At 44.7% G+C, this 13,432-nt stretch overlaps 1 protein-coding gene across 2 annotated transcripts in view; it reads right to left on the minus strand.

The window, feature by feature from the left end:
- Window positions 1-12,206: 12,206 nt before the first annotated feature.
- The window catches only part of LOC137418388 (uncharacterized), a 43,219-nt gene continuing 41,993 nt past the window's right edge, over window positions 12,207-13,432 (minus strand). For both annotated transcript variants that reach the window (XM_068104448.2, XM_068104447.2), the window contains exon 4: window positions 12,207-12,691. In XM_068104448.2, coding sequence (XP_067960549.2) covers window positions 12,642-12,691 — 50 coding nt within the window. In that variant the 3' untranslated portion in view covers window positions 12,207-12,641. The remainder of the gene's footprint in view (window positions 12,692-13,432) is intronic.

Below are 13,432 nucleotides of genomic sequence, written 5' to 3' on the forward strand. Positions count from 1 at the left end.
GTTACCAACCCTTTATTTCAGAGGGGTTTGTGTCACGGGATGGAGCCTCGACTAACCGGAAACCGGTTAGGATATTGAGGGACACAGGGGCACATCAATCTTTAATGCTTGAAGGCATTTTGCCATGGTCCGAGGAGACGGCAACGGGGGATAGTGTTCGTTTACAGGGGATTGGGGGCGGTGTTAGTGCTCCCCTTCATGTCATCCATTTGGAGTCCGATTTGGTGTCAGGACCGGTCACCGTCGGTTTACAAGCCACGCTTCCTGTAGAGGGTGTATCTGTGGTTATTGGGAATGATTTGGCCGGGGGTCAAGTTTATGGTAACCTGAGGGTTGGTAAAGAGCCCAGCAGGGAAAATAACGCCACACCAGCTCGGGATGGCGACAAAAGTGCCAAGTTATTTGTAGGGGGACTGAACTTCAACACAGAGGAAGAAGTTCTGACCTCTGTCTTCAACAGATATGGGCCGCTGGTGGAAGTGCGGTTGGTAAGAGACTGGGCAACGCAACAGTCAAGAGGGTTCGGCTTTGTCACGTTTGCCAGCACAAAAGACGCCAGAGAGGCAGAGAAGAATTGGAATGGCAAGGATTTGGAGGGTCGGACCATAACAGTAGGGAAGGCATTTCGTAGGCGTCGAGAGGTCTACAGGAGAGGACAACTGGGCGGTAGTTTTGGTGGTGGCCGAGAAGGAGACCGCTATTCATGGGACTACAGGGACCAGTGGTCCCACCCTAATTATTAGGGAAGTTCTGAGAAGTTGAAGCACTGAAGGCGGCGGAGCCACCGAGCCAAGATTCCTACACGAATTAACCGTGAACGCCGTTCCTAAAGGCGTCCAGGTAGTGAACTTTCATGCACGGGCTAACCGTGAACTCCACGTTCCTCAAGGCGCCCATGTAGAGAACTTTCCTGCACGGACTAACCGTGAACTCCGCGTTCCTAAAGGCATCCATGTAGTGAATACTCGGCTTGGCCTCCCGGAAAAGGTGCTATCGAGTTGCGTAACTTTGGATCTTTGATCAACCCTTAACCTTCATTCCCAAGATACGGGCGGGCCAAGTCAGAGGGTCCTGAGATGGAGTTGGATTTGGCAGGGACAAGGTCGTTGTTGGTACTTAGTCCAGAGGGAGTAATCTGGAGGGGTTGGGGTGAAATTTTGGTTGCTTTATTTTTAAGTGATAACTGTGCCCGGGGGGAACGGATAATGTGGGGGGGGTTGAGTTATCTGGTTTGTTTCTCCAAATTGGCCGGCAAAGAAAGTTTTCGCGGGGTTCAAACTTTCTTTCATGAAGGGGGGGAGTGTTACATATTTATGTGAATGTATGTGAATTACCATTCAGGTCTTTGCTTATCCGTGTGTAGTATATTAAGTTGTGGTGTAGTTGTTGTGGTTGGAGGGTCAGGAGCCCTTCGGAACCAGTGGCCGGAAACGGAAGTGGCCGGAAACGGAAGAAGAAAAGACACGAGGAGAAAAAAGGACGGTGCTTCTTCTTCCTCGCCCCGCGACGACGAGAAGGTGGAATCGACCTTACGCTGCGCGGAAAACGCGCCGTTGCGAAACGTCTGGCGAGAGGAGTTACCTGGGCGGTAAATACCTTTGGACACGTCCAGTCACTGTGAGTTCGTGCACGAAACCAAGCGTCCGGGACAGTTTGCCCCGTCTACAAAGACGCGTACGGGTCCGCACGTTGGGCCTCGCTCGAGTCGGAAGCCGCGCTGGGTTTTGCCCCGTCTACAAAGACGCGTACGGGTCCGCACGTTGGGCCTCGCTCGCGTCGGAAGCCGCGCTGGGTTTTTGCCCATCTACAAGGACGCGTAAGAGTCGCACTTGGGGCCTCGCGCACGTTGGACGCCGCGCTGGGTTTGCCCCGTGGCTTGGCAAGGAGGTGCGCTGCAGCCGCGGCCCCAGTCCGAGACGGCACGTTTAGAGCACGTCCGCCCGGGGCTCGTTCAACCGCCCGTGTGCGGAGAGGAGAGACATTGACCACGGAGGGAGTCAGGAGTGGGGCTCACGTGAGGAATGTATAAGATTAAGATGGCCATCTTAGAGTTGTGTAGATGAGTTCACATGGTTGTAATATTGATTGTGCATTGTTGATGGTTGTTGATTGCTCAGTGAATATATTATTGATTATTCCGGATCCTTGGTGTGGGGTTTCTTCTTGACCGGAATTCATATTGATTGCGTTACGAAAGCGTATAAACCATATATCTTCCTGGCGGGGTCCCTCCCACGGTCCGGGGGTCACCAAGACCAGGTAGTTACCGGGAGGACCACGTAACACTGCCACTCAGCCCTAAGCCGATTAGCTGACTTGGTACGGCCATTGCGGACTAACCGGTGCAGCTGGCGATCATCCCTCCTTGTGGTTCTGCGGGGACGTCCTGACCTCGGTATTGGAGTAGGGACACCCCTCTGAGCATTTCGTTTCAGGATCTTTGACACCTGACCTTGAGTGATGCCATACTGCTGAGCAATAGCACGCTGTTTCATGCCGGAATTTCGTAAAGCCACCACTCCATGACAAACAGCATTGTTGAGTTGATGGACCACCTCCAGAGGAAGTGACAATAACTTTTGTAGACGTGCAGCAGTTGTTTTCCACTAATACAGAACGCAACAACCCTTATATACCCGATTGTGAAGCCAATCGTCAAATGTACCTGTCCGTACATTTTGTCACGCCACCTGTGATATAATCCTGTTATTGACTTCTTGCTGCGACAGACAATCAGTGACATGGTTCTTTTAACAAAGAAATCACTGAAGCGTAAAAGAAACTCACCAGATTGATATACTGAGTTCAGAAATTCAACCCAAGTCAAGGACAAAAAAAATCCATATTAAATGCCGTCTGTATTATGTACTGACATACCTATTGCTTACAAGGTGTAAGCATACCCAACTCGTATAATATAAAGCTCATTCTAACCACTGATTGACTCTCTGTCTGACTGATATTACTGTTCGGTCCCTTCCAGGTGTCATAGAAAGCTGACATTTTGTGTGCCGACCGACACCGAAGCCGATACACCGGGGAAAATCACAGAACCATCGAAAAGCGTCCGTAAATGAAAATTTATGTAAAAAGAAAATGTAAAAGCATCCGTAAAACATACAAACAAACCCTAAATCGATATCTCGCATTTAATATTGTAATTTTACAACAGTAAACTGTGAAATAAAAATATATAACCTGAATGTGAAGACAAATAACGAAGGTGATGTTGTGAACGCAACATAACAGGTTTTGGAATGTTTAAATGACAGGAAGCACCAGGTGAACTGGAGTCAATTTACTTAGCACATCCGATGATGGTGAGAGAGGATCTGGCATGGTGCGTCTCGGTTTCCATGCCCTTCTGCACCGACAAGCCCGATGTTCGGACAGTGGCCTCCAAGACAGGCACTAAAATAACGTGAAAAATTAATAACCTCGGTGGCGCGCGGCATGGCGTACACCACGAAGCACGGCAGCTGTGCGCTCATTCAGCTGGACAATCATCTTGGGTTACCTGGCAAAAGTTTCAGGAGGGCAAACTAAGTATGAGCTCTTTACAGAGCTGGTACGATCGAAGACTTACACTGTAGTCCCTCTCCGGACTAGCTATATATAGTGGTCGTACACTACTAACATGTAGTAGTTGCAGAACGACAACTTTGCTGGCGCAGAAAACCCTGCAGCACCTTTGGTATGTAATCCACGACTGATCGTTTGTAAGAATTCACTTTAATCCTCCAGTCTCCTCCATCCACCATCCCACCCCTCCACCCCCAATCTTTAAGCCTTCCCCATGTTGTGGAAATTTATAATCCTTTATCCACAAACCTTTGTGTGGTAGCCAAGAGGGAAAATGGGATGCTCGGAACACCAGAGTATGTTGTATGTATGAAAGGAAGAAAGCAATATCTTGGGGAAAGGTCGTGCGTACAGTGGACACATCAGGCGAGGATGGAAGGGCAGAGGTGAGAGTCGAAGTGGAATATTTCTTTAAAAAGGTCTCAGAGCATCAAGGAGAGGGAATATCATCCAAGGCTCGTGAAAGGGTACATCTGCATGAGGGCTCCGGGGTGAAAAGATTCCTTGACAAAGTGAGTGAGGCTTCCATGTGACTCATAACATGACGTTTACCTTCGCCACCGAAGGACTGTTTGTTTGTCTGTGAACAGGATTTCTCAAAAAGTTGTGGACGGATTCGAAAGAAACTTGGTGGACAGTTTGGGTGTGTGACAAGGACAAATTGATTCGATTTTGGTAAAGATCAGAAATCGGATCAGAGAATTTTTAAGTGATTCTTCACCATTGAGTGATATGGCTGAAACCGATATTATATGTAGCAGAATATCTCAAAAGGTTATGGACGGATTCGTACGGAACCTGGTGGACATGTTGGGTGTTTGACATGGACGAATCGATTCAATTTTGGTGAAGATCTGATTTTGGATCCGCAGATATGAGATTTTTAAAATTACACTGCGCTCGCGAAGCGAAAAGCAAGGTTAAGCAATCAAATGCGTTTGTGTGCCATACGTGTCTGCATTTAAAAAATTCATTTTCTCGGCAACCGTTGGTCCGATTGACACGAAATTTTACCATAGAAGCGCCTCCGCCTGTATAAATTTTTTTATTCATAATTATGACGTCATAGGTCACGTGGTACGGCGTCATCTTGGAAAAACGTTACACCTCTATATCTCCCAAACCGCTCAGTGGAAAAAATAGAAACATGGCTCATTGTCAAATACTCACCATGGGGAATGAGATATGTTGATGATGATGTCATCGGTGCCTTAATTATGACGTCATAATTCGACAAGTACAACGCTTGATCTGATCAGTATGAATAAAACAAAAATTCCTCTGCAACTGTTAGACCGATGGACACGAAATTTTCAGAATATGTGTGGCTCCTGTAGAATTTTTAATGATAATTATAACGTCATAGCTCACGTGGTACAGACGCCATCTTGGAAAAAATCGAAAAAAGTTGTACCTCTCGATCTCTGAAACCGCTCATGGAAAATATTGAAACATGGCTCATTGTCAAGTACTCCCCTTGGGGAATAAGATATGTTAATGATGATGTCATCGGTGCCTTTGGTATGACGTCATAATTCAACAAGTACAACACTTATCCGATCATTGTGAATTTTTTTTTCCTCAGAAACTGTTGGTCTGATGGGCACGAAATTTTCACCATATGAATGCCTCCTCATGTAGAATATTTTAATGATAATCATGACGTCATAGGTCGTGTGGTACAGGCGCCATCTTGGAAAAACCGAAAAATGTTGCACCTCTATATCTCCAAAACCGCTCTATGGAAAAAATTGAAACATGGCTCATTGTAAAGAACTCCATATGGGGAAAAGGTGTTGTTAACGATGACGTCATTGGTGCCATAATTATGACGTCATAATTCGACAGGGACAACGCTTAGTCTGATCAGTTTGAAATGTATTGAGCGTGATCTATGCAACAATTATATTAGAGAATATAAATTTATGATGTCATCGCTCACGTGGTCTGGCAGCCATATTGGATCAAAGAAAAAAAATGTAAAAAACCGAATTTGGCTCGCAACACGTTGACTGCGCAGGGTAAGTATTCTATGAATACCATCTGGTTTTCTAAGTGATTCTTCACCATTGAGAGATGGGGCCTACAACGATATACTGCACAATATTTCAAAAAGTTGTGGACGGATTATAAAAAACACTAGGTCGAGTTGGTTAGGCAACAAGAACAAGCTGATTAGATTTTGGTTCAGATCCGAATCCAGATCCGACCTACCGATCGGATACAAAACATAAGGGCCGAATTAACGAAAGGCATTTGGTGAGTGTCTTGCCCACACACGCCGAACTCTTAAACGTCGTTGTTGTACGTGCACCGCTAATCACCCGTTTATATAGCAATTTACGAAGGGAGATTAACATCTCTTTAGTTGTACGCATATAAACAGCTGATTAGCCTGTGAAACACCACACATATCTCGAACATCTAATTGAAATGATGCAATTGCATCTAATCATAGCGCCACGGACAATTGTTGGAGGGGAATCGGGGCATTGCTCCTCATCGAAGGTCGATCCGGGTCATCTTGCATTAGATTCAGCAGCCAACAAAATTATTCCTTTGAGCGATCCATCCATCGACCATCCTGAGAGATTATCCATCCCTCCTTCCACTCATCCATCCTTCGAATCATCCATCCCTCCTTTGACTCATCCCTCCCTCCTTCCACTCATCCCTCCTTCTAATCATCCATCCCTCCTTTGACTCATCCATCCCTCCTTCCACTCATCCCTCCTTCGAATCATCCATCACTCCTTTGACTCATCCATCCCTCCTTCGACTCATCCATCCCTCCTTCGACTCATCCATCCCTCCTTCGACTCATCCACCCCTCCTTTGACTCATCCATCCCTCCTTCCACTCATTCATCCCTCCTTCCACTCATCCCTCCTTCGAATCATCCATCCCTCCTTTGACTCATCCACCCCTCCTTTGACTCATCCATCCCTCCTTCGACTCATCCACCCCTCCTTTGACTCATCCATCTCTCCTTCCACTCATCCATCCCTCCTTCCACTCATCCCTCCTTCGAATCATCCATCCCTCCTTTGACTCATCCACCCCTCCTTTGACACACCCATCCCTCCTTCCACTCATCCATCCCTCTTTCCACTCATCCCTCCTTCGAATCATCCATCCCTCCTTTGACTCATCCACCCCTCCTTTGACTCATCCATCCCTCCTTCGACTCATCCACCCCTCCTTAGACTCATATATTCCTCCTTCCTCTCATCCATCCATCCATCCCTCCAACCATTGATCATGGAAAAGCCAATCTGTGAATGTGTACAATCTCCGTATCGGAGTTATGGTTCCCACATGTGGCTATGCCACTCTGGCTGATCTGGATTGAAGTGATCGTTGATGGATATTGAAACGTCTATCATATTTTATGTTTGGGTTGGGTACACAGTATAAAAACTAGAACGGCACTCAGTAGAGAGCATACCTCCGCCTGGTTGGCCATATCACTCAATGGTGAAGAATGACTTAAAAAATTATACCAGCTGGATCCGGATGCGGATCTTCACAAAGATTGAATCGATCTTTCCTTGTCACACACACAATCTGTCCAACAAGTTTCGTCCAAATCCATCCATAACTTTTTGAAATATCCCGCAATGTATAGTTTTTGGCCCTATCTTCCAATGGTGAAGAATCATTTAAGAATTCAATAATTATCATATCCGAATCCATATTCAGATCTTCACCAAAATCGAATCGAATCGTCCTTGTCAGACACCTAACCGGTCCATAAAGTTTCGTCCAAATCCATCCATAACCTTTTGAAATATCCCGCAATGTATATAGTCTAGTAGGAAGACTAGGTCCCCCTGCACCCCCCGGAGATATACTTCTAATCAGTGTTTCTAGATTGGAAACAATGTGTAGAAAATGACTAGCTATGGCCCCAAGCTGAAAAAATGTCCCACATACCATTTTTATGCAAATTACTGCTGCCATTATCAAAAAAAGACTAGGTCCCCCTGCACCCCCCCGGAGATATACTTCTAATCAGTGTTTCTAGATTGGACAAAATGTGTAGAAAATGACTAGCTATGGCCCCAAGCTGAAAAAATGTCCCACATACCATTTTTATGCAAATTACTGCTGCCATTATCAAAAAAACGATTTTTGACATATCTCAGCCAATATTGCAGATAATTGAAAAATGAAGGTGTCTAGACCCATGTTTTGAAGGGCATAGATCATGATAGAACTATTCATAACATGATTACATGTGTCTATGGTATACTAGTATGCTAATTAGTGCTTTATTTACAAAATAATCACAGTTTTACGAAATAATAGACTCATATTAAGGTCCGTCTACACAGACGTTAACACAAAGTTTTATTTTTCTAAATACCCTGTGAAATTCACCGAATGCCCTGTGAAACCTGGGATTCTTCTCCAGCTTTTTCAAGGGCCCGACTTTTCCCTTCCCTTTGAAGGCACTGGTGCAGTCTTCTCCGCTGAACACATAGTACCCCAGGAGAGTGGCACAGTAGTCCTCTCCCAGGGATTCTGCCAGCTCAGAGACGTTGACAAGTTGGCGATGCTTCCCTGACCCTGTATCCAGGTACACCGTCAGCTTGATGTTGTGGGCATGGTGGAGCAGGATCAGGAGGATGTCTGTGTCCGGTGTTCTGACTACAGCGTTCTTGTATCCGATGGTAGCAGCATGATGGAGGTACAGAACCACCCTGGTATCAGTCTCTTCCTGGTTGCTGTAGATCGTGGGGAGTTCACGTACCTCGACCTGAAACACAAAAAGGCACCGCATTTCAATCACCAGTCACTGCCAGTTTCAGTATATCTCCGGGGGGTGCAGGGGGACCTAGTCTTTTTTTGATAATGGCAGCAGTAATTTGCATAAAAATGGTATGTGGGACATTTTTTCAGCTTGGGGCCATAGCTAGTCATTTTCTACACATTTTTTCCAATCTAGAAACACTGATTAGAAGTATATCTCCGGGGGGTGCAGGGGGACCTAGTCTTTTTTTGATAATGGCAGCAGTAATTTGCATAAAAATGGTATGTGGGACATTTTTTCAGCTTGGGGCCATAGCTAGTCATTTTCTACACATTTTTTCCAATCTAGAAACACTGATTAGAAGTATATCTCCGGGGGGGTGCAGGGGGACCTAGTCTTTTTTTGATAATGGCAGCAGTAATTTGCATAAAAATGGTATGTGGGACATTATTTCAGCTTGGGGCCATAGCTAGTCATTTTCTACACATTTTTTCCAATCTAGAAACACTGATTAGAAGTATATCTCCGGGGGGTGCAGGGGGACCTAGTCTTCCTACTAGACTAATAGTTTTTGGTCCTATCTCCCAATGGTGAAGAATCACGTGAAAATTAAATAATCCTCATATCCGAATCCATATTCAGATCTTCACCAAAATCGAATCTAGTTGTCATTGTCAGACACCCAACCGGTCCACCAAGTTTCGTCCAAATCCGTCCACAACGTTTTGAGATATCCTGGTATGTATTGTTTTTGGCCCTGTCTTCCAATGGTGAAGAATCACGTAAAAATTAAATAATTCTCATATCCGAATCCATATTCAGATCTTCACCAAAATCGAATCTAGTTGTCAATGTCAGACACCCAACCGGTCCACCAAGTTTCGTCCAAATCCGTCCACAACGTTTTGAGATATCCTGTTATGTATCGTTTTTGGCCCGATCTCCCAATGGCGAAGAATCACTTTAAAAAGATTCTTGTAGCCGAATCCGAATCCTCACCAAAATCTAATCATTTCGTCCTTGTCACATACGCTACATCTCTGCAAAATTTCGTCCGAATCCGTCCACAACATTTTGAGATATTTTGTTCACAGACAAACGGACAGACAAACAGACAAACAGACAGGGGTGAAAACATAACCTCCATCCACCTTTGGTGGCGGAGGTAACAATGGCGGAGGCTATCTATTTATTATGCATACAGATCTGGTGACGCTTTGCCACTCCTTCCATATCCTTATAGATATTCTAAAGTTAACTTAAACTGCCAGGAAGTATATGAGAGTAAAACAGCAGTTATAACGATACAATTTTTGCCTAATGGTTGCTTCAAGGTCGTAAATGCGCTCTTAAACGTGCCCTCGCCGATGTGTAAAAGTTTCTTTGGTATTTAAACGCTTGTGATTCGGTTTTGATCGCGCATTAAATTTGGCGATTAACTTTGAACGGCGATCATCGCGTGATTAGCGATTCTACGAGTCTAACTCTTAAACGCCAGTCGTAAATTCGACCCAAACTGGTCAGCCTGGCAGAGGTATGCGCTCTATGCCCTTCTAGTTTACCATAGTTGTATTCGAATTTAATGATGTTAATAACCGAGTACAAGTTATTGTAAATTATGTGCTGTTTACCTAATTTTCACTTCACAAAAAAAGAAAGAATACAAAGTGATTCTTTTTTTTTTTTTGTATACAAGATCGAGGCTCGTGTAAGAGCTAACATTAATCACAAAAAAAAAACCGACACATAAAAAAAACATGTAATAAACAAGTAAAGTAAAACACAAGTAAAACAGTAGAGAACAGGGATATCGGGAGATCTATGGGAGGGAGAGCGCTTGGGGGGAGGAGGCGTGGGGAGGGGGTTGGGGGGAGATGTATAAAACATATGGACACTGCCAGGACTTCCAGGAAAGAAGTTGGAATTTCAAAAAAGTGGATCTGGGGTGAAATTAACGGGGGTAGAAAAGATCAAGGTTTTGGATGGGGGAAGATAAGAGATGGTGGTGAACAGCTGTTTTAAAGACCTGGAGGGAGGAGAGGGATTGAAGAGAGAAGTTTCATTGAAGAGATTCATCCCGTCTGTTGTGGAATCAAACTCAGATCTCTCGCAAGAAATGAGGCTTTATTGAACTATTTCTCTACCCATTCCTACAACACAAGAATGCAGATTATTAGTTCCGTAAAGAAGGCAAAGAGCATACATCTTTTTCCAGTTTCTTGCAGCAAGCAATTACACACCTGTTAATCTCAGCAGTGTACAGCGCTGGGGATCCAGTATGCCACACGATCGCGCACCGAATGGACACAGTTTATATGAGCTCCCTCAAGGTCGTCCCTTCACGCGGATTGTCTCTTCACTCAGCTCGAGACATTAAAACATATTTCACCACAGCATCACTGCAATTATTTGTGCTAAGAAAATGCACTTCATACATTTTCTTGATACGTCAGAAGAAAGGAGAGCTGTAACAGAAGGATTCCATGCGATATCGCAATTTATTGGGGCTAATGGAGCTATAGATGGATCTCACGTGGCAATTGTCAATCCTGGTGGTTCAAATGCACTCAGGTATATCAACAGGAAAGGCTACTACTGTCTAAATTGCCAAATTTCTGTGTGACCATGTACTTCAGTTCACTAATGCAGTTGCCAGATGGTATGGGTCAGTACATGACTCAAAAATCTTCGAAGAGTCGCAGCTATTTGAGAAATTCCAGAGAGGAGAATACCTAGGCAATTTGCTGAGGGTTCCAGTGTACAACTACCTTCAAGCTGACTCCAGTGTGCATCCCAAGGACAGCAGTGGAGAGAAGCCACAACCAGGCAAAATGGAGTATGCGTGGAGTGATTGAAAGAGCCTTTGGTATCTGGAAGAAGAGATTTCCTTGTGCAGCCAAAGGAACTCATCTCAGGTGTACAGAAAGTAAATTTCAATGACTAGTACACCCGCTGATTACGGGAGTGGCAGGGAGGGTCATTCCTAATTGGGGTATATAGATTACAGTCGATCTATGGTCGGGTCTCAATAACATTGGGTGTGCGTTCATTTCCCAAGTTTCTTGTGGAGAGATCGCCAAGTGGTTTAAGCAAACGAGCAAGCACTCCATTCAAAACCGTGAAGGAACGGCTGGCTTGGCAAGCGCTAGCTAGCTACTTGGGAAAGGAGCACAACCCGAGCTCCTCCCTTTCAGTTTCGTATGAAACAGCAGGAGCAAGTTTTAAAAGTCCGCTACGAAAAATGCAACGGTAGCGGCAGAAAGGCCATATTATTAACCCAATATTTGTGGGTTATATAGAGTACAGTAGATCTTCGCTCAGTTCTGTAAGTAAACCTTACTTCACGGATGTTGGGATTCCTCCAAATTTCTTCGTTGTGTTATAAAGAGCATTAGCGACTGTTTAAAAAGTTAAGCATACGTGTTTGTGGTTTATAATAGTTTACAATCACGGCTACGCCGCTGTTAGACTTTTGGTCTTGTTTATATTGTCATTATTATCATTATCATTATAGGGCTGACAGGATGGCCTAGAGATATGCACACTCGCTTTTAAGCTGTCTCGCCTGAGTTTGAATCCTGACCCAGCTATAAACCATCATTCCAGTGTTTCACAAGCAGGGTGATTCGTCAAAGTGTGTGCCGTTCCTCAGCTGGAAGTTAAGCTGGGCGTCCACCTGCTGGCAGTGGTTCGTGGAGGTGAAACATCCCACGGTGTCCTTCACGAAGAGCAGGCGAGCCATCATGAACAATTTCCAAATTCCTGCCCTAACCTACAGGGGGCACTGCATCAGCGGCACAGCCGCATTCTCATCCAATGATGCTACCCCGCAGTCTTATGCTGCACACTAAAGAAGAAGATCGCAACATTATGCAATGATATCTTTAATGTACATTTTGCATCATTTAATAGAGTGTATTACGAATAATGCACATGCACACAACTCAATTCCTACATAAATGTTCACGTTTTATGTTTTCTGTCGTAGATTACGTGCAGCTGTGTTGCATTATTGTTTCGTGGACAGAAGTAGGCAACCGTGATCTTTGCTCACACATACCTGTTGTATTGCAACCACCTTGAAAAAAAATACTTCAATCTTTAAAACATCTTTTGACATCAATTTCCCAGCATTCTCAGCGAATTCCCCACATTCCAACCTTCGATTTGCCCATCTTTCTGCCTTACCTTTAATATTGTAAGCATATTTCTTTATAAACCAAGGTAGGTCATTATTCCATGAAAGTGCGTTTACGCATTTGCAATATTGCACTTTATGAGAAGGATCGCAGCATACCAAGGATCAAAGCAGCCACCGCAAACTGTCGTCCTCATTCTCTTCTCTGGCACAGACTGGTAGAACAGAGCAAAGGAAGAGAACATTCATCAAATGGAAACAATATTCAACCTTTCATTTGAAGATTCAGCATTCGAAACGTGTAACATTTATTACTTCTGCCACCGAAGGTGGGAGGACGTTATGTTTTCACCCATGCCTGTCTGTCTGTGAAAAGGGTATCTCAAAAAGTTGTGGATGGATTTAGGCGAAATTTGGTGGAGAGGTTGGGTGTGTGGCAAGGACGAAACGATTAGGATTTGGTGAAGATCCGGATCTGGATACTCGAATTTTAAAAGTGAATCTTCACTATTGAGATGGGGCTAAAACCGATATGTATAACGCGATATCTCCAAAAAATCCTCTCTATCTCTTTGCTGATGACTCCACTCTCTGCCGCTCCATTCCTCATCCCTCAGATCGACAGTCTGCAGCCTCCTCACTCTCTGCAGACCTGGAATAAATCACAGACTGGTCAAACAAGTGGAACATGTCTTTCAATCCTGACAAATCTCACACTCTTACGATGTTTCTCCGAAAAGACCGACTGGAAAACCCTCCCATCTACTTTCTCAACAAATCCTCTCCAAGAAGTTCTGTCGCTCAAGCTTTTGGGTCTCACTATCTGCCATGATCTTTCTTGGGAAAACCACATTTCCAAGCTGGCCTCCAAAGCCAGTCGCCGACTGGGCATCCTCCGTCGTGCGAAGTCCTTCCTTGGCACACCTGAGCTCCTCACCACATACAAGGCTTTCATC

Source organism: Myxine glutinosa, chromosome 14, assembly GCF_964187855.1.
Source record: "Myxine glutinosa chromosome 14, kmMyxGlut1.1, whole genome shotgun sequence".
Classification (NCBI taxonomy): Eukaryota; Metazoa; Chordata; class Myxini; order Myxiniformes; family Myxinidae; genus Myxine; species Myxine glutinosa.